We start from the raw sequence: 20869 nt of genomic DNA on the forward strand, positions 1-20869 counted from the left end.
ATTTAGTGATATAAACTAGCATTGCTAACTCCTCAAGTGTGGAAGAGAGAGGAGACTGGGGTGCAAATCTAAAGAGATACAAGCCCTACTTAACTGATGACTCCAAATATGGCTGCTAATATGTTTTTGCAACTAATGGTTGGAAAACCATTACATTTTTAGAACGTATTTTCTTTTCTGAGTGAACACTGGCCTTAATCTAACTTTATTACCATAGTTTTGCTTCTGTGCATGTGCACTAAGGACACATGCTAAAAATCCCTAGAAAGAAAAATTCCAGTCACGCATGGTATCTTGAAAATAACCTCACTACTGCCCATATTAGCTACAAAGGTACATAAATGAGTTTGATGAGAACAAATTCAGCACTTTTGAAAATATTTCAAGGTTTAGGAATGCATCCTAAATTGACAACATACATAACAAATGTTTAACCTAATGGGTTAATTCTAAAATACTCCATGTGGAAGGATTTGCGTTTCATAAATATAGATGTACAGAATGACAAGCCCCACATCATAAAAGAGTAAAAGCACCATTTAGCACTTAACAAGCAAAGTCACTTATGCTTTATGCTTGTTTGAGAGTGAAATCTTTTCATTCTGGTGATGTTTTTCAGTAAAACCTGCCCATGAAAAGCTCTTCGTGAGAATTGGCCACTGCTATTCTGGCATAAAACAGATGTACTAAATTGACAGATGACTTTTTCCCAGCCTCACTAGCTTACCAAAAGGCCTTATTCTGTAAAGTCTGAGCAATATAGCAGAACACAGTCACTGACAACCATGTCAGAAACCTAATGTCTCTGAATTCACTTGCTAGTAGAGAACGTTCATTTTGCAGTAAATGTTTGTGAACACCCTTGGGCAGACCCCTCACAAGATCCATGCTGGTGGGGTTCTTCTTAGGATAAAAGAGAAATCTTGGTCTTAATCGTTTTTGTTGGGCACTCATCCTTTTATCCTAAGAATCTCCCTCACCCAACTCCGCATCTCATTCACACATCACATTTTTTTGTGTACGTGTCTAAGTCACAACCTGTCATGCGTATAATGAAGTGGGCCAATTTTTGCATGTGTACCTTGAAAGCAAATGGCTCGGTAAAGAGCCTTTGTGAATTGACTTACTAAAGAGTGAATAATTACCACATTTACTGGGAATGAAAACCAGTATGTTGCTAACTATGGTCTTAAACGCATTTATCAGATTTCAATAATATGAGTACCATCATGACCCATCCCCTCATGCTATCCATTATCAAAATACTATCACATTTTTGGCACAAATGATTTTTGGAGATGAGCATAGTACATTTGTTGCAAAGCATATTTATCCTTTACTAATTTGACTGTGTTATCTGATGTAGAGGACTTCTGTATTTTTTAAAGCCCATTCCTTAATATATTCAGGAATAAGTATTTTCTAAAATGTAAATAACTGAAAAAAAAACACAATAAATTAAGGTTAGTTATTAACTACTACTTTCCTATTTATACTTTATACACAACATTTATGCCAAATGTAGTACTAAGCTACATGTACCTTGACATATGGTTATGAGCAAATATTGCATGTTGCATTACATTAAAAAGTTAAATATATGTATATATCAGGTGTAGGAGAATAAGAAATAACTTCTTTAATTTTTATTTTCAAAAGAGATGAAAAATCCTATATTGCATCTAAACCTGATCAGACTTTTATGACTAATCACAGTGCTGCATGCATTGAAAGGCATTTTTTAACTTGTGTTATATTTCATTATTTGCTGTCATTGGTTTTCCACTAGAGTAAGGTAAGTCCTCTTACTAACTCTGGGTAATTGTCGCCTAATAGTCTCATCAGTGTTACCTACATTAACAAAAGTCTTGTCGAAGACCTTTGCAATTAAAAAAAGATCTGTGAAAACAAAGTTATGTATGATATTGGGATATACTGGGACATTTGGAACCTAGATCATGTAAAGTCAGAGTTCAGCAAAATTGTGGTAGTTCTTTAGTGTGTGTGCAATATTGGGCACAACAGCATAGACAGAGTGCTAATCAGCATTGCTTTATTGAGTAACAAATTTCACTCTGTGCCTGAGACTGTATTAGAGAAATTAAAAACTAGAGATGAGTGTCAAAGACCTAGGGGTTCTGATTAAATGTAATGTCTCTCAAAAGATCTGTTGTGCTGGAGATGCGTGCGGGTACCTTGACTTTTTAATTCTGTTTTAAATTAATAAGTGAATTGGCAGGGGTGCCTGGGTGGTTCAGTCAATTGAGTGTCTGACTCCTGGTTTGAGCTCAGGTCATGATCTCATGGTTCACGAGTTTGAGCCCCACGACGGGCTCCGCGCTAGCAGTGTGAGACTTGCTTGGGATTCTCTCTCTCCCTCTCTCTCTCTGCCCCTCCCCTGCTCCCACTCTCTCTCTCTCTCAAAATAAATTAATAAACATTAAAAAATATTTTTTAAAAATAAGTGAATTGGCAGAAAGTAGTGGACCTATTCTTAATATTTGTGAGTTCTAGATCCTATCCTTAGGTAAGATTTGCCTTCTTTAATATGTAGTTACATTTGTCCTCCAGTGGTGATATTTTAAAACTTACGAAAGAAGTTAAAATGGTTTTATCATTTATTAATCATCTGCATGTTATGCTAGGGGTTTTCACTTAATCCTTACAACTCCCTGAGGTACACATTATTAGATATTCTTCTTCTTCCCTCTTAGCAGAGAAAATAAATACGAAATTTTCAACATTTGTGAGATATCTGAGCCTACACTTATCTATATGTAGCCTTCCTTAAAATGCAGGGTGTTGAAAATAAAATGTCCGGCATCCTCTACTCAGGGGAGTTTCATTGATTAGTTTGAACAGCGGCATCTCATCTTCTACTCACCAGTATTTCTCTAAAAGATGTGACAGTCCCCTGGATTCTTACTTTTGCATTCGTATAAGGTGTTAATTATTGTATCATATGTTTTGATAATGAATAAATAAATGACTGATCAGTAAAAAAGCCTACATTTCTAGGATCTCAAATTACTTCTGCCAAGGCTCTATCTTCCCCATTTCTGTTGGAAAATCTGTTAAAAATCAATTGAAATTTTTTTTCATAATAATTGATGACCTAACATAGCAGCTCCAGTGAAGAGTAACAGTTCAAAATAGCATAGAGTCTTTCTTGAAAGTTCTTGCAAGATCCATATTTCCTATGCAGAAACAGAGAAGGGTCTTATATTTCCATCTAAGTCTCTAAAGTCACTTGGCGATAGTGGAAATTTAAGTTAGCGTTTCCAACATGCCACTGACATTCAGTCTCCCTTCTTTCAATGACTTACAAAGGAGAATTTAAAATTGGACCAAGTTCTATGCACAGCCACAGCAAATCAATATGCCAAGTAGCCTAGTTGATATGCCTTGGGATGAATATTACCTGCTTTCATTGTACTTAAAAATTTTTTAAATTACTTTCCCCTGTAATTGCAGTGGAAAAATAAATCTTTGAAATTCCATCACACCAGTAATTATTTTGGTAATAAGGTTATCTATAGCTATATATCTACATATATCAGAAACAAAAATAGGGGGTGCCTGGGTGGCTCAGTAGGTTAAGCATCCGACTCTTGATTTCACCTCAGGTCATGATCTCAGGTTGGTGAAGTCAAGCGCCACGTCAGGCTCTGCACTGAAGCCTGCTTGGGATTCTGTCTCTCCCCACCCCTCTCTCTCTCTCTGCCCCTCCCCCACTCTGTCTCTCTACCCCTACCCTGTTATATAGAAAAGTTGCTTTAAAGCCATTAAACGTACACCTCAACTTTCATTAAAACTTTAATGTTCCTTTGTTGCCATATATTGAGGTCACTTTCATGTCAATCTAGATTGCATTGAGATAACTAAATATCTTGAGTGTTCTGAGTTTTCTTTTCCTATGTAAAATATCTTAACTATTTTAAATTATCTTTGAGTACCTTGTATCTTTAAACATGTTTACAACAGAATAATTTTCATTGCTTTAACTTTGCAGTTATTCTTTATAGTTAAAGAGTAATGATTTACAACAGGAATCCAATCAGTAAGTCACCAAAAGTTCAACAAACATGCCTTGACCACCCACGGGTGAGGCAGGAGTCTCAGTGCTGTGGTGTGGGGGTGGGAGGGAATGGGGGGCAAGCCACGACACTGACAGAACACAGTTAATCTCCATTCAAAGCAGAAAATGAGCACGATGAGGGTCCAAAGTAGGGGGGACATCCCTTCAGGGAGCAATAAATAAAATGTGATACTTGGAAAAAATGTAGAAATGCCAAGGCTCTATCTTTCCCATTGATGTAGGGGATTGGTCAGTGAGGCAGATGGAAGAGGTTCAGGGTGGCTCTGACTAGAGCAGTCTGTATGGGAACGTAGTGGAAGAAAGGACTTAAACAACAGAGTAAGATTAAACCTGCAGAGAACTTGAAGTATCGGGCTAGGTTGGCTTAGATGTGGCTCCATAGACAAGAGGATTGCGAATGGCTTGTTCCAAGGTAGAGTCAGCATTTGAGGGAAAGTTTACAGAGTCTGGTGTGCAAAACACGCTGTATGTATGTGGAAAGATAGGCACAATGTATCAATGATACTTTCTCAGGATCTCGTGGTTTCTTTTCAGTGGTGTTTTTCCATAAAGGGAGAGAGTGAGAAGACTAGGTTAGCAGGCCACCATGATACCCAGGGAAAGGCCACAAGATGACCTACTGTGCTGGGAAGAAGATGACCAGTGACAGTCCTGGTATTTTGTGACTAAAGAGGCGACAGGATTTTTTCTCCTGACACTTGACTAGTTCAAGACATTAACTCGTTGTCCTCTTTTTGTAACTGGACTTTACATAGGTAGCAATTAGTACTTATAGCAGATAATAAATAATAAAGTTAATAATATTTATTATAAAATTATTAAAAAACATAATAATATGTAATAATAAATTCACTTCATCCTTCAACCATGACATTGAAACTGGTCAACTTAGTTGATATATGTAACACTGTCACATCAGGGGAGAAAGGAAGGGTGGTAAAGTTACTGAAGATAAACCTCTTTTTGTGTGTGTTTTTCTCTACAGTGGCTTCAGAGTGTATTCTAGCTTCCATTCTATAGTGTCTAGCAGTTTGATAATACAGAAACCCAGAGTAGAAAGTTATTAGCACCTCAATACAAAATGTGTATATCAATGTGATGTCTATTTTTTTATCAGGTTTTCAGCACAGGTATTATTGCTTTTTGATTAAACATATCTGATGATACTGACTTTATGTATTTTCCTTTGAGACATTTTATTATAAATATTTTCTAATGATCAAACAACTATAAAATCATCATTTTAAAGGTTTCGGTATGTTACAAATGTTAATATGATATTACTTAATTGTAATATCTAGTATAATATACTAGGTAAAAAAGTATCATTTTACACCCTGGTATAGTGATCATTAATAACCCAAAACATGCCACTGAGTGCAAAATTGCCCCTTCCCTTCTCTTTACCCTAATTCAAGTTCATGTCATGTTGACCTTCATGGTGGAATCAGATCACACATGACATTATCCCACTCCAGATACTTTTATGTTTCCCTGAAATGAAGGAGGAAAAAACTTGGTGTCCACACAGTTTTTAAGAGACTCGGTAAATCTGGAAAATATCGATAGGCTCACATTTAAAAACCACATTTTGGGGGGTGCCTGGGTAGCTCAGTCAGTTAAGCGTCAGACTCCGGAGCAGGTCATGATCTCACAGTTCTGGGTTCAAGCCCCGCATCGGACTCTGTGCTGACAGACAGCTCAGAGCCTGGAGCCTGCTTTGGATTCTGTGTCTCCCTCTCTCTCTGCCCCTCCCCTGCTCCCACTCTGTCTGTCTCTCAAAAATAAATAAACATTAAAAAAAAATTTTAAAGCCACATTTTGATGCCACCTATAGATATGTTGTCACTCAGGTCAGCATGTGAAAGAAGTGTGGTTCTTTTTAGTGTGTTATAGATAACGATCCTTTTTAAAGCATATTTTCCATTCCAAAACTTTTAACCGCTGTCTCTACCAATATTGCGCAATTTCTTACCGACTCCCAAAATCCATCTTCCGTACTTTTAGCAGCTTCACGTATAATATGTATGTATGCATATGTGTACGTACATACGTGGAGGAAATATATGACCCCTACACAATTACACATTTAATTACACCTTCTTGGTATTTATGATCTTTTTTCCAGTCAAGTGTCTTTCTTTTCCATAAGACCATGTTTATAGAGCCCAGATGCCTATTGTTTGCAGAAGACCATGAAATCCAACTTCCTGAGAAAAATTTGCTTTCTTTTGCCCCTGAGTCTAATCAAATAAGAAGTTCAAGCTGATTCAGCTGACAACTTTGTTTTTCCTTTGTTTGTTTTTGCTTTTTAAGCTTTAAATGAGAATGTTCGCTAAAGGAATCAAATTCTGTTTCCTACTTGTTAAAGATGTGTTTAAATAAGGTAGTGGGTACAGCACACACTTCCTCTCTAATGAAATCCACCCAAGTAGACAGTTTCAGAAAAAAGTCCAAGAATAAAATTCAAAAGCCAGAACAGTTTCATTCCACTTTCACTGTGAATCAAGAGAATTTACCATATTTTCCGGTTTGGAGCTCACTAGTGAACAGAAGGGGCTTTCTTCAAGGCCAAAGACAGTGAATACGGGCGTCAGCCTTTAGTTATTCTGTCTTGGGGGAGTAATGTCAGCATGACCTATTAACCATGAGCATTTTCAAATAAGCGTCAGGCTAACGTAGAACATAGACTACATTGCGCTTTCAGTGATGGGACTTACGTGCTCTTTTTCCTTTCCCTCCCTCCCTCTATCCTTTCTGACGTTAAACAGCACTCGCAAACAAAATTATATGATGAATTTTTCACGACAACACGGGCTCAGGCACTTCTACAACAGAAGACGAAGGTCACTTAGACGATACCCATGAAGAATCAAAAAGTTTATTTTCCTTCCAACATGTGACGTGTTGCTTTCCCATTCTTTTAAAATCTCGCACTGCATCTGATATCAGGAAAATTCTGTGAAGGACTCGGTGATTAACGGAAAGCCCTTCTCAAGACCGAGTGCACACCACTTCCCCACACTGTGAACTAATGACAAGTGACTTATTTTCTCATAAGTAAATGTCTTCATGTTGCTGTGTCCGTGAAAATTGTGATCTGTTGTAATATCAGTTACAGTGGCAGTATTGAAAATAAGAAATAGTTTAACAGAAAGAAAAAAGTTTAAGCACAAAAATTTAAGAGATTTTATGTTTAAAATGGCATTTAGTACAGAATTTAACATTCTTGGTCACAAAGCTATTTAAGTGGACTGTATTTCAGCTATGTATCATGTTTTATATGATTAAATTATCATTGTTTGTTTTATGTATTATCTTCTACAGTATAACACATTGACACTGTATTTACTTGTTTTGTTGCAATATTTTGCTGCTGAATTTCAGGCTACTTATATTCTGCAGAAAATTCATTGAAATACCTACTCAAGAAGATAGTTGTAAAGATATTGTATCTCCTTTAATATACTCCTTAAAATGTATGTTGGTTTAGCGTTGTTTTGTGGATAAGAAAAATGCTTGACCTTGAAATATTTTCTACTTAAAAATTGTGGATGAAAACCCTATCTCCCACAAAGTTCCCAGCTCCTTGTCTAAAGATTTTTTTCAAGTGTTCTGTGGCTGATTTACTAACAGTGACTGCCATTTTGTGTCTGTGGTAACAAGAGTGATTTGTAAAACAGTGGATGTTTTCATTGTGTTCTCTTCGTGGATTGTTCTTCCTGCGGGTCATTCTCATACCTTCTGATGAAGTTGTACCAACACCAGCAACATTGTGATGGCCCTGTAGCCCTGAACTCTCGATTAACCTAACTGAAAGGTTGTACTCTAGGGTGAACCAAGCTAAAAGCCCATACTTAAATAAAAATTATGTCCATAAGCCACTTGAGGCTCATTTGTCTTTATTCATTTTTTTAATTAGATTTTGTGTCAGATTTGGAGAGCTGATCAATTTTGGAAAAAACGGTGTCAGATGTACTTACTGGTGTTTGGTTTCATCACTGTTAATAACAATTATGAAGCCACACTTTCAATTCAACCATGTTTCTCTTATTCTATTTCTATTAATCACTCTGTTTCTATTAATCACTCTGTAATTACTGTAAGAAAAGTCAATAGAGAATTCTGAAAATTATTGAATTCCTGAGAAATGTTGTTAGCTGCTACATAAATACCTGGCTCATAATGAGCCCTCATGCATTCATTCAGCAAATATTTGTGGAATGCTTGCTATGTGGTAGGCACTTTGCTAAGTGTTGAGGATAAAAATGGTGATTGGGGCATTTTCCCTGCTTGTAATGTCTACCAAATAAAAAGCACTTTGGTACTGTTGAATTTGTTGATTTCCCAGAGGATTAAAAAATATCTAGGTAATAGAGTAATAGACGGCAATAGTGTTTCTCACTGGACAGGGAAATGATAAAGGATGATCTCTCTGAGAAGCTTAGCTAAACTTTATTTTAAGCCTAATATCAAATCCATTGTGAATCATTGCCTTGAGATACAGGTCTTCTTTTTTCTGCCAACCTAATTTAATATATGACTTATTTTACAATTTGGTGCACTATTTGACACATGATTGTCTGTAACTGTTGTATCTTAATTGTTGACTTCTCCTTTCTTGATTCACAAATTGTCTGCTGCTGGTTCCCCATTTGATGGCATTTTTGGTTCGTTTTCTCATTGGTAGAAGTGGTTGAATTTTTCCCAAAGCTTTGTCTTTCCATGCCTTGTGTGTCTGCCATAGACCTACCAGGGGAGCAGGGCTAAGCTATTGTATAGCACTCCCAGTCACCTGTCTTCCTACTGTGAGAACAGGGCTGGAATCCCTTTCAGTCCATCACCTCAAAGTTTTAATAGTGTACATGGGGACTTGCATGTAATTGGCTTACTTAATTTGAAAATGTAGTCAGAATAGGACTTCAAGTATTGTTGGTTCAACTGACTTACCTTCCTAAAAGAAACAAAGTTTAATAATACCAGAGATTTAAAAATTTTGCATGGCCAAGTTTCCATGGTTTCTACACAGTTATCTCTTATTCACCATACATTCTAATGTAAATTATACTCAATATCTGAATCTTAGGGGTGCCTGGGTGTCTCAGTGGGTTAGGCGTCTGACTTTGGCTCAGGTCATGATCTCACAGTTTGTGGGTTCAAGTCCCGCATCTGGCTCTCTGCTGTTGGCACTGATCCCACTTCAGATCCTCTTTTCCCCTCTCTCTCTCTACCCCTCCCCCATTCACATTCTGTCTCTCTCAAAAATAAACGTTAAAAAATTTTTTAAATATATCTGATCTTAAATATAGTCAGTATCACAGATATCTTACCCTTTATCTAAGAAAGAACATGATATGTATATTACTTGGGAAATTCCCCAAATTGAGATGGTCACTCTTGTCCTTACATTTCAAGGTTAAAAAAAGTATAGGCAATCACTAAAATGTGTACCCATTCATTTCAATGTTTGCCAATCGAAATTTTTTGACAACTTGTAGTGCCTTTTTGTACTTTATCTTTTCAACTTCCCTATACATGGCAATTGCCACTTTTTAAATTTTTTTTAATGTTTTTATTTTATTTTTGAAAGAAAAAGAGCGTGAGTGGGGGAGGGGCAGAGAGCAAGAGAGAGACACAGAATCCAAAGCAGGCTCCAGGCTCTGAGCTGTCAGCACAGAGCCTGACGCAGGGCTCAAACCCACGAACCGTGAGATCATGACCTGAACTGAAGTCGGAGACCTAACTGACTAAGCCACCCAGACACCCCAGGAGTTGCCACTTTTAACACTAAATAATATGCCTTTTTCCTAGCTTACTTTTATAAAAAGATATGCACTGTTTACTTGAGATGGGCATTTAGGATGTGTTTCAAGTAAAATTTGTTTTTCAAATATGTTTATTGGTTGGGGATAGGGTATCTAGATATCTTGGCATCAGGTTTCTATCATCCAGACAGAACACTGAAGCATTCCTCTCTTGAAAAAAAAAACCTATAAATTGAAATTTGAGGAATTCTATAATGAACCAGCCAGAACACCTTGCTCACACAAATAGCTTCCAATCAACTTTTTTTTTACTCATGGTAGCTTTGTTATTCAGAAGTGGAGAAAGGATGGACTAGCCAACAAGTGGTACTAAGACAATTTGTTATTCAAGTGAAAAAACAGAACTAGATCCCTAGACATATTACACAAAAACAAACCCCAGGTAGATTAAAGACATATATGGCAGAAGTAAAACTTTACAACTTTTAGAAGAAAATATCATTATGGGATCACGAGAAGAAAGGATTTCTTGAACATTACATAAAACACACCATAAGAAAAGGATTGTAAGATTATGGTTTGACTAGATTCAGTTGTAAAACTTCTGCATAACAGAAGAGACCGCAAAGTTTAAAAACCAGCCACTGAATGAGAGAAGATAGAGGCACAATTTACAGTCAATAAAGGATTAGACTCTAGAAAATGTAAAGAACTCATGCAAATAGATAATAGAAGGTAATAATGTGATTTGGGGGGAGGGGCGCCTGGCCGGCTCAGTCAGTGGAGCGTGTGACTCTTGATCCCAGGGTTGTAAGTTCGAATCCCACATTGGGTGTAGAGAACATGGGATGGAGACCAAAAAAATACAGTATTGTACTATTTTTTTAAAAATAAAGTCTTTGAAAAGTAATAACGTAATTTTCTTTAAATTGAACATTTAAATCAAAAATTTACTGAAGGAAAAACTGGAATGACAGAAGATTAAAGCGTTCAACCTCACCAATAACCAGAAAAACATCATTTAAAACAAGAATGATGTCATACCTAATCAGGGAGGCAAAAATCATAATCCGAATATAGGGGTATTGAAAAGAAGAACTCTCATACACCGCTGGTTTATGTTGGGACAGCCTTGTTTTAAAATGTAGGCTTTATTATCCAGGTCTGGTGAGACCAGCAGGTCAGGATACAATTGCCATTGAGAAGACAGTTTGTTTTGGACAGCGCCCAGGAGGAAGGAGCATCCATACCACACAGGGGTCACATGGGGAGCATCAGGGTTGATGAAGAGGCAGAAGGAATGAGGGAAAGCATGGCCTGAGCCTTTGCTGTGGTCTCCCTGGGAAAGGCAAGGCAGGCTAAGCAGGCTTAGAACTGGCTAGTTTGAATGACTTCTGCAGGCTCTGTGTTTTAGGGACTGTTTCTAAGGCCCTGGAATGATCAGGGCAGAGTAATATTGCCTCCTGGAGGATAATTGCCAGAAAGAGGAGGCAGTTCAAGGAAGGGTGGTCCCTTTGTTAGTTTGCATGTGAAAGGGGTAATCCTTGGAGAGTTGTTTACTATCTCTAAGAATTGGCTAGCCCTAGGAGAGGAAGTGTCTCCTCTCTGTCAGTAAGGTGCCAGAGGTGAGGGCATCAAGAATACAGAAAATAGGGGTGCCTGGGTGACTCAGTCAAGTTAAGCATCCAACTTTGGCTCACATCATGATATCATGGTTCATGAGTGTGAGCCCCACATCAGGCTGTCTGCTGTCAGCACAGAACCTGCTTCAGATCCTCTGTCTCCCCTCTCTCTCTCTGCCCGCCCCCCCCACCACCCTTCCCCTGCTCACACTCTCTGTCAAAAATTAAACAAAAGGAATATAGACATTAAGAAAATACGGTTAACACATCCGTTTTGTTTCTTAAATTCTCCATATGACTGAAGTTATATATCTTTCTCTCACTGACTTATTTCACTTAGCATAAAACGCTCTAGTTCCATCCGCGTTGTTGCAAATGGCAAGGTTTCATTCTTTTTGATGGCTGAGTAATATTCCATTGTGTATTTATACCACATCTTCTTTATCCATTCATCAGTCAATGGCCATTTAGGCTCTTTCCATAATTTGGCTATTGTTGATAGCGCTGCTATAAACATTGGGGTGCATGTGGGATTTAAGAAACAAAACAGATGAACATAAGGGAAGGAAAAATAAGATGAAAACAGAGGGAGGCAAACCATAAGAGACTCTTAAATACAGAGAACAATAAGGGTTGCTGGAGGGGAGGTGGATGGGGTGGGAGGATGGGCTAAATGGGTGACGGGCATTAAGGAGGGCACTTGTGGGGATGAGCACTGGCTGTTATATGTAAGTAATGAATCACTAAATTGTACTCCTGGAACCATTATTACACTATATGTTAACTAACTTGAATTTAAATAAGTTAATTTTTTTTTAATTTTAAAAAATACAGCTAATACATCCCTGTAGAGAGCAGTGCAATATCAATAACATTGAATATGTTCACAATATCAGTAAGGTTGAATATGTACATACAACAGGACCCAGCTACTTGTAGGTATTTATCATAGAGAAACTCCCACATGTACACACGGAGAGATGTGTGCAAGAATGTTCATAAGTGCATTGCTTGTCATTGCAAATAATCAGAAACAGTCTGAGTGTCCATCAATAAGAAAATGGATAAATGGTGGTTTATTTGTAAATACTCTCTGATGTTAAAATGAACATGCCTATTAACAATAACAACAAAATAGTTGCAAGATTATATGCCATGATGCCATTTATCAGGTTTTAAATCTTGCAAACAAATAGAGTTGACTCTTGAACAACATGGGTTTGAACTGCATGGGTCCACTTAAATATAGATTATTTTCGGATAAATACAGTAAGGTGCTTTAAATGTATCTTGCTTTCCTTATGATTTTCTCTCTTTTTTTTTTCTTTTGAGAGAGAGAGAGCGAGCAGGGGAGAGGTGCAGAGGAGAGAGAGAGAATCTTAAGCAGGCTCCATGCTCAGTGCAGAGCCCAACATAGGGTTCAGTCCCATGACCCTGGGATCATAACCTAAGTGGAAACCAAGAGTCAAACAGTCAACCGAATGAGCCACCCAGGCACCCCTCCTTATGATTTTCTAAATAACATTTCCCCCCTCTGGCTTACTTTATCATAAGAATACAGTATATAGGATAAACAACATACAAAATATGTATTAATCAACTGTTAATGTTACAAGTAAGACATCCGGTCCACACGAGGCAATTAGTAGTTTGGTTTGGGAGGAACCAAAAGTTATACTCAGTTTTTCAACTGCACTGAGGTCGGTGCTTCTCACCCCCATGCTGTCCAAGGGTGAGCTGTACTATATGTTGGTTATGAATACATGCATATGTAGCAAAAATATAAAAATGTATGGGAATAGTAAATAAAAATTCATGACAGTGGTTTCTGCAGGCAGGGGAATAAGATCAGAGAGGGGTGTGTGGAAGATATCAACTCTACCTAAAATGTTTTTTTTTTTTCTATTTTAAAAGTCAAAATAAGGGGCGCCTGGGTGAGTCAGTCGGTTATGCATTCAGTCCGACTTCGGCTCAGATCATGATCTCATGGTTCATGGGTTCGAGCCCTGTCTTGGGCTCTGTGCGGACAGCTCAGAGCTTGGAGCCTGCTTTGGATTCTGTGTCTCCCTCTCTCTCTGCCCCTCCCCCGCTCATGCTCTGTCTCTCTCTCTGTCAAAAATAAACATTAAAAAATAGTCAAATAAGACACAGTAAAGTGTTCAGTTTTGAATGAGTCATGTGTATACAAAAGTGCGTTTTTATTATTTACTATTTTCATGTGAACATCTAAATGTTATAGCAAGAAAAGAAAAGAATAAACAGGATTTCTCAGGCAGATTCATTGGGGAGACACATTAGGGAATGAGAAATATGTGTAAAGACACAAAGGCAGGAACTAGCCTAGCTCCTTAGGGGGGGTGGGGGGTGTCTCAGATCTTTTGAATTCGAGGAAGCGTTCACGGGGAGTAGCCCAGAGAGATGTAGGAGGGCTAGTCAGGAACGAGGGAGGGGAGGCAATTTCTCACATGGACAAAATTCAACTTTAACTAGGAGGCACCATGAAGCAGATGACCTTGGATCAGTCCATCCAACCAAGAGATGGGGAGTGGCTGGAGTCAGTTGAGGAAGGAAGCTGGGACACTGGAATTAAGGGGTAAACCCGGGACAACAGCCGAGCTATAATTTTAAACTGTCTGAAAAGAATTTTACTAAGGATTCGTGCTTCCTTCTCCAGAGTACCTACAAACTGCTGCACATACAAAATAAAGTAGTGAATACAAAAAGCAACTATGCATTTATTTATTGAGCAGAAAAAAAAAAAAAAAAAAACCCAGCCGTTATTAAAAGAATGCCAGTCAGAGGTGAGCGGGTTTTGTCATTCATACTACATCTCCCGTTCAGTCCTTCGGGTGCTTATTAGAAATGAATTTCTACAGGTTTTTTGTTTTTAATCCAACATGATAGAAATTGATGCTCTCTTTATAGACATGGGAGACCACACAGTGACGGTGGAAATGTCTGCCACTCTCCAGTGGCCTTATTACCTTATTTCAGTGTCTGGACCCACTGTCTAGAAATCATGCCACTACAGCAGAGAAAGAGAAGTTCAGTCGGAAAACATAACTTTTTACGGGGAGAGGACTACTGGTGGAATAATATATGGATATGTATGTGAATAACAAAAAGGCACAGAACTGTGCATAAGAAATACTGCTTCAATAAATCTGGAGACAGTAAACTTACACCAAAGGTAGTACAAGAATCCTTAATGTTACCATCCATCCACGGAAAGCAGACATATTGTGATAAGTTAGACACTTTTAAACACCTCTACACCTCAATAGAATCTAAACAAATTCTGTTTAAGAATCACTTTAACGGAAACTGGGACGCCTGGGTGGCTCATTTGATTAAGCATCCGACCACAGCTCAGGTCACAATCTGGTGGTTCGTGGGTTGCACTCTGTCTCCATCTCTCTCAAAAAAATGAATAAACATTTTAAAAAGTTTTTAAAAGAATCATTTTAAAAGAAACTAAACAACGGTCTTAAAGGCTAAAGAGGAAAACCAATCACTCCTGATTCTAATGTAGTTTCTCTCACATTCATACTTTAGATGATGTGAAGTTGATTCTTTGGTACACCCCTAAATTTTCTGACTGCAACAACATTTATGTTCTAGCACATTCCATGTTTGGAGTTTGGCAAAACCGCAAAGGAGGTCGCTGTCTTTGGCGTCTCTCCCTAAGACACACCCCACACACCAGAATCTGGCCACACCCCTGCAACATAGAAAACCATCTTGGGTCCTAGTCCTACAGATGTTAACCAATTCTCACAAGGGAGAGCCAGAAAGGGCAACTCAGCTTTACTAAATGTCAGACACTGTGGTAGGCTTTGGTCTATCTATCTCACAAAAATTGTTACTATAGACTAACCTATAACTTTCCCCGAGGGATTTGTATTTTATTTATTATTTTTTTTAATGTTTATTTACTTTTTTTTTTTAAAAATTTTTTTTTCAACGTTTTTTATTTATTTTTGGGACAGAGAGAGACAGAGCATGAACGGGGGAGGGTCAGAGAGAGAGGGAGACACAGAATCGGAAACAGGCTCCAGGCTCCGAGCCATCAGCCCAGAGCCTGACGCGGGGCTCGAACTCACTGACCGCGAGATCGTGACCTGGCTGAAGTCGGACGCTTAACCGACTGCGCCACCCAGGCGCCCCAATGTTTATTTACTTTTGAGAGAGGGACAGACAGACCATGAGTAGGAGTGGAGCAGAGAGAGAGGGAGACACAGAATCTGCAGCAGGCTCCAGGCTCTGAGCTGTCCGCACAGAGCCTGACATGGGACTCAAACCTATGAACCATGAGGTCATGACTTGAGCCAGAGTCGGATCACTTAACTGACTGAGCCACCCAGGCGCCCTGGGATTTATATTTTAATAAGTAGTGTTAAACTTCCAGAAATGCTTCAAGATCCAAAAGAATGAGTGTTTTAATGGTGAAATTTCAGGACTTTGTTTACGTGATTGAGGTAGATATTTTGGCAAAAATGCCATTAAAGTCTTCCACTTTGATAGGTCAGACAGCCTGTAAAACTGGACCTACAGATTAGTCTGCTGGACCTGTTTCAAACCCTGAGTTCATACAGATGCTCAGTATTTGATATTTTAAGTACCTACAGTGGCATATCTTCCTGGGCAAGTGAGCCTTTATATTCAAGAAACTAGACCTGATTCTCAGCTGAAAGAGACAGGGACTGTCTAAGCCAGAAATAAGCAATTACATGTATATATTATGCCCATTCTTTGGATGGCACTTTCTTCTCAAGGCCTTATTACCTCCATGCTGCTTGTGACCCGAGCAGGGCAGGTTTTGTAGGCCTAAGGCTCACAATTTGGTGGACCCCCTTAAGAAAAAGAACTCAAAATTTGAAATGCAAAATTAGGTACCAATGTGAATATTTATTTAGAAAAGGAAAATAAATCACAACACGTTACAAACGTACAAATTTTTAAAAGCTGAGAAATATCATAAACTTGATCTGGAACTGCCAGACTTCATCCAGAAAAGACAGATCAGAAACACCAAGCTGTCATCTCATACATTAAGGTACAGAAACCGGGCAACTTTACACAGAGATGAACTCTCTATCGATACGAAGAACTAATAACTAAAATTGTTCTAAATTTGATGAAATCTATAAACCATAGATCCCAAAGGCTCAGCAAACTTCAAGCAGAATAAACACAGAGAAAACCACTCCACTGTACATCATAATTAAGTGGATAAAAACTGCTGATGAAGAGAAAAATCTCAACAATTCTTCCATTCTCAACCTAATACAAATTGTCCCACGCTGCTCTGAGTTCAATCTCTTCTTGCCTCGTTCGAAAACTCACTGGCAGGAACAGTGAAGAGCCTGAGGCTTTACCCTGCTCCTCACTAGCTCCCAGGTGAGCCTGCCACTGTTTCACAGATGCTGCTAGAAAACACAAGACTCCAGAGAGGCAATAATCTCTCTAATTCTTATAAAATCTAGCGATGGTCTTGCCCTTTCCGTCTTCTTACTGCTTCCTCTTACTGTTCTGTTGGTGTTGTTCGAGTCTTCACAGACTCTGCCTCTTCTACTTGAATTGCCACAATAGCCCACCTCTGGTTCTCCTCTGCATCCACTCTGGTCCTTCGCAATCCATTCTTCAAGCAGCCACTAGATTGATCTTTTCAACATGCAGATATGTTCACGACACCTCCTGCTCACAACTCCTCAAAGAGCTCACCCGACTCTTGGAACAGAACCAAAATTCATAATACGACCCACGAGGGCTTCTGTGATCTGACCCTGCCTTTCCCTCCAGCTTCATTTTATGCCTCCCTACTCTGTGCGCCCCACCCACGTGGCCCCCTCCAGCCCCCTTCTGTGCCCCCATGTGCCTTGCTGCTTGCAGGGACAGGGCTGTTGCGCATACAGGCCCCTCTCCACGTCACCTCCTCCGCCTCTTTTTGTTGACGCTCCACTCTATCCCGATCTGAATTGGTTTTTTGTATTTAATTAAATGTGTTTATACATCTGGATTTTGTTGTGTTTGCCTTGAGAGCATTTATCCAAGTTTGCAGTTATACTATTATGAATGTGATTAACCAAACTCTGTCTTCCCCCCTCATTAGCCTATAAATTCCATGAGAGCACTTTACCATTGTATTCTCATTATCTGCCTCAGAGTGTTTAAAAACTGACCATTGTTGGGGCGCCTGGGTGACTCGTCAGTTAAACATCCAACTTCAGGTCATGATCTCACGGCTCATGAGTTCAAGCCCCGCAATGGTCAGCTGTGCTGACCTGACCAGCTCAGGACCTGGAGCCTGCTTCCGATTCTGTCTCTTCTCCTCCCCTGCTCGCACTCTCTCTCTCTCTCTCAAATATAAAAAACATTTTAAAAACTATTTTTAAAAAACTGACCATTGTTAAAATAAATGAGTGCATAAGTACTTCTAAATATATTAAACTCTTTATTAGCCTTATGTCACTCGGCAAGTCACTTAATATTTGTTCATCTGTGATATGAGAGAAATAATACCTACTTATGAAACTACTGTGGGAATTAAATACATTTATGACATGTATAGCATATGATATATAGCTTGTAAAGTTATCACAGTTCTTCCTATCAACAAACACAATGCTTTCAAGTCAAAATACAAATGAGAAATTGAGAAAATATATCTGTAACATACATCACAGATAAAGAACTAATATCCCTACTATTAAACATATGAAAAGATGTTCAGCTTCACTCATTACAAGAAAAATTGTAAAGAAATCTCGCTGAGATACCATTTCTCACCTACCAAAATGGCAAAATTCGTTAGCTTGACAATGCAAGCTTGGAAAGACTTTGGAACACAAGGTTTCTCATACATTGCTGGTGGGAATGCAAACTGACATAACCCTCAAGGAGAGGACAATGGCAATAGTTCAGAAAACCACACGTGCATTTACCTATTTGACCCAGGGCACAATGACCCCACTTCTAAGAATTTACTCTGAAGATAGAGCTGCAAAAATATATATGAAAATGTATATGCACAAGGTTCTTCATTACAACATCATTTGTGACTGCAAAATATTGGAAAGTAATAAATGCCCTAACATAGGTGATTGTTTGAACAGCGTGGTGCATACACACAATAGACTACTATGTGGCTGTGAAAAAGGATGGAGAATAGCTCTGTGAAGTGATGCGGAGCGACTTCCATAAGATATTGTGAAGTGAACAAAGCTAAATACAAAAGAGCATATACAACTGCCATTTGTGTAAGAAAGAAGTGAAGGCAGGAACACACACATATATATGGGTCAGTTTTACACGAGAAACACGGAAAGGATAAGCCAGGAAAACATGAAGTTGATTACTCCCAGGAGATTGGAGGGAACGGGTGGCACAAAGGAGGGAAGACACTTCTCTGAGTTTACCGATTGTGTGGCTCTCTCCTTAGGGGTCATGTTAATGATCTGCAAGTTCAAAAACTTAAATCGCCACCAAGGATGGAAAAGGGGGGGTGGGGGAGATAAAACTGAAAGTAAACTCATCTCTAAACTAGAAATGAGCAGCATCTAACTGGCAAAGTTGTTATGACAGGAGTTAATATCTAGAAAGTGCTTAGAACAGCGTCTAGCCTTTATAAACCCTGGACAAGTGTTAATCAGTGTTCTGATACAATTGTTACAGCAGACACCCGGTGCTATTCCCAAAAGTACATCAGCACCACCTAGGGGCTTATGTCAGCCCCTAGTAAGGTGTATCTCACCCCATTCCAGACCTACTGAATTAGAATCTCCATTCTTAAGTCAATCAGAGAAGACGGATATCACGTGATTTCACTCATAGGTGGAATTTGAGAAGCTTAACAGAGGATCATAGGGGAAGGGAAGGAGAAAGAAGATAAAAACAGGGAGGCAAACCCTAAGAGACTCTCAAATACAGAGAACAAACTGAGGGTTGATGGGGGTGGAGGGTGGGGGTATGGGGAGGTGAGGTAAATGAGATGAGCACTGGGTGTCACATCAAGAGATGAGTCACTAGGTTCTACTCCTGAAACCAAGACTACACTGTATGTTAACTTGTAACTTGAGAATAAATTTTTTTTAAAAAAAGCTAATTGGTAAGACTACTATAAATGAAATTTGCCAAAATTCTTAAAGTAGAAAATAAATACTTTTAAAAGTTGAAAAAAAACCTGCCTTTTTAACAAGATCCCCAGGTGATTCATATCTGCCTTCTAGTTGAAGTACTGGGCTTGCAGACACGCATGTGACCAGGTAATCTCATACAATGGCAATGGCCAAGTGTCAAATGTGTAACGCCAGAAATGCATGTCACAGGAACCCAGTTCCTCCTTAGTATGTCATTCTGTTAGGATTTATTCAGAGATATTCAAAGCCTGAAGAAAAGCAAAATTGGTTTTCCACATATGCCCAGATATCAGTGATTCCTCAGCACAGGACTCTGGTGCCCTTGAAGACAGCGCCCTCACGTGGAGTAGAGAGGACATTTCCAGTTCTTCCCCAGATGCCTGAAGGACAGCATCAGGCCTCTAAGGGGGATGCCTGGCCTCTGCTCTGGAGGTGGCTTCTGGCTGTCAGACACCAGTGGTGTCCCCAGGCACACTTTTCATCTTTTAAGACTGGCTGCCAGATAGCTAGCCCATCACTTGTGTCACCACACCGTGCACCTGCAGAAATGACCCTGGTGAACCAACTGTAACCCTTGCTATGACATAAAACCAGAGAAATCTTTTTATATGGAAATCATGTCTATCTCTCCCCTTCTAGGATTAGGCACTCGGGCTGTGGCGCTCTCTGGCATCTTAGTTGTTAGAAACTAAACACTTTCCCTCCTTTCTTCCCCCCTCCCTCTGTTCCTTCCTTCTTCTTTTATTCCTCTTTCACTCCCTTCCTTCTTCGTATCCATTCTACGTTTTCCACCCATGTATATTCCTTTCATCTAAATAGCATGTTTTTGGGGCAGCTGGGTGGCAGTCGGTTAACTGTCGGGCTTCTGCCCAGGTCATGATCTCACGATTAGTGGGTAGTGGGTTTGAGCCCCATATCAGGCTCTGTGCTGCCAGGTTGGAGCCTGGTGCTGCTTCGGATTCTGTGTCCCCCTCTCTCTCTCTGCCCCTCCCCTGCTGGCACTCTCTCTTTCTCAAAAATAAAACATTTAAAAAAACTAAATAACATGGGGTTTTTTGGTGTGTTTTTTTTTTTTGTTGTTGTTGTTGTTGTTGTTTTTTGCTTTATTTTTTAGACGGTGTTTTGTTGGGTTGCCTGGGTGGCTCAGTCGGTTAAGCTCAGGTCATGATCTCACAGATTGTGAGTTTGAGCCCCGCATCGGGCTCTGTGCTGACAGCTCAGAGTCTGGAGCCTGCTTCGATTCTG

The 20869-nt window shown here is 39.2% G+C and overlaps 1 protein-coding gene across 1 annotated transcript in view; it reads left to right on the top strand.

Moving 5' to 3' along the window:
* The window catches only part of RELN (reelin), a 524409-nt gene extending 516432 nt beyond the window's left edge, over window positions 1-7977 (top strand). The window contains exon 64 of the mRNA XM_042964909.1: window positions 6871-7977. Within this exon, the coding sequence (XP_042820843.1) occupies window positions 6871-6967 (97 nt within the window). The 3' untranslated portion in view covers window positions 6968-7977. The remainder of the gene's footprint in view (window positions 1-6870) is intronic.
* Window positions 7978-20869: the final 12892 nt, after the last annotated feature.

The sequence above is a fragment of the Panthera tigris genome, chromosome A2 (genome assembly GCF_018350195.1).
Source record: "Panthera tigris isolate Pti1 chromosome A2, P.tigris_Pti1_mat1.1, whole genome shotgun sequence".
In the NCBI taxonomy this organism is placed as follows: Eukaryota; Metazoa; Chordata; class Mammalia; order Carnivora; family Felidae; genus Panthera; species Panthera tigris.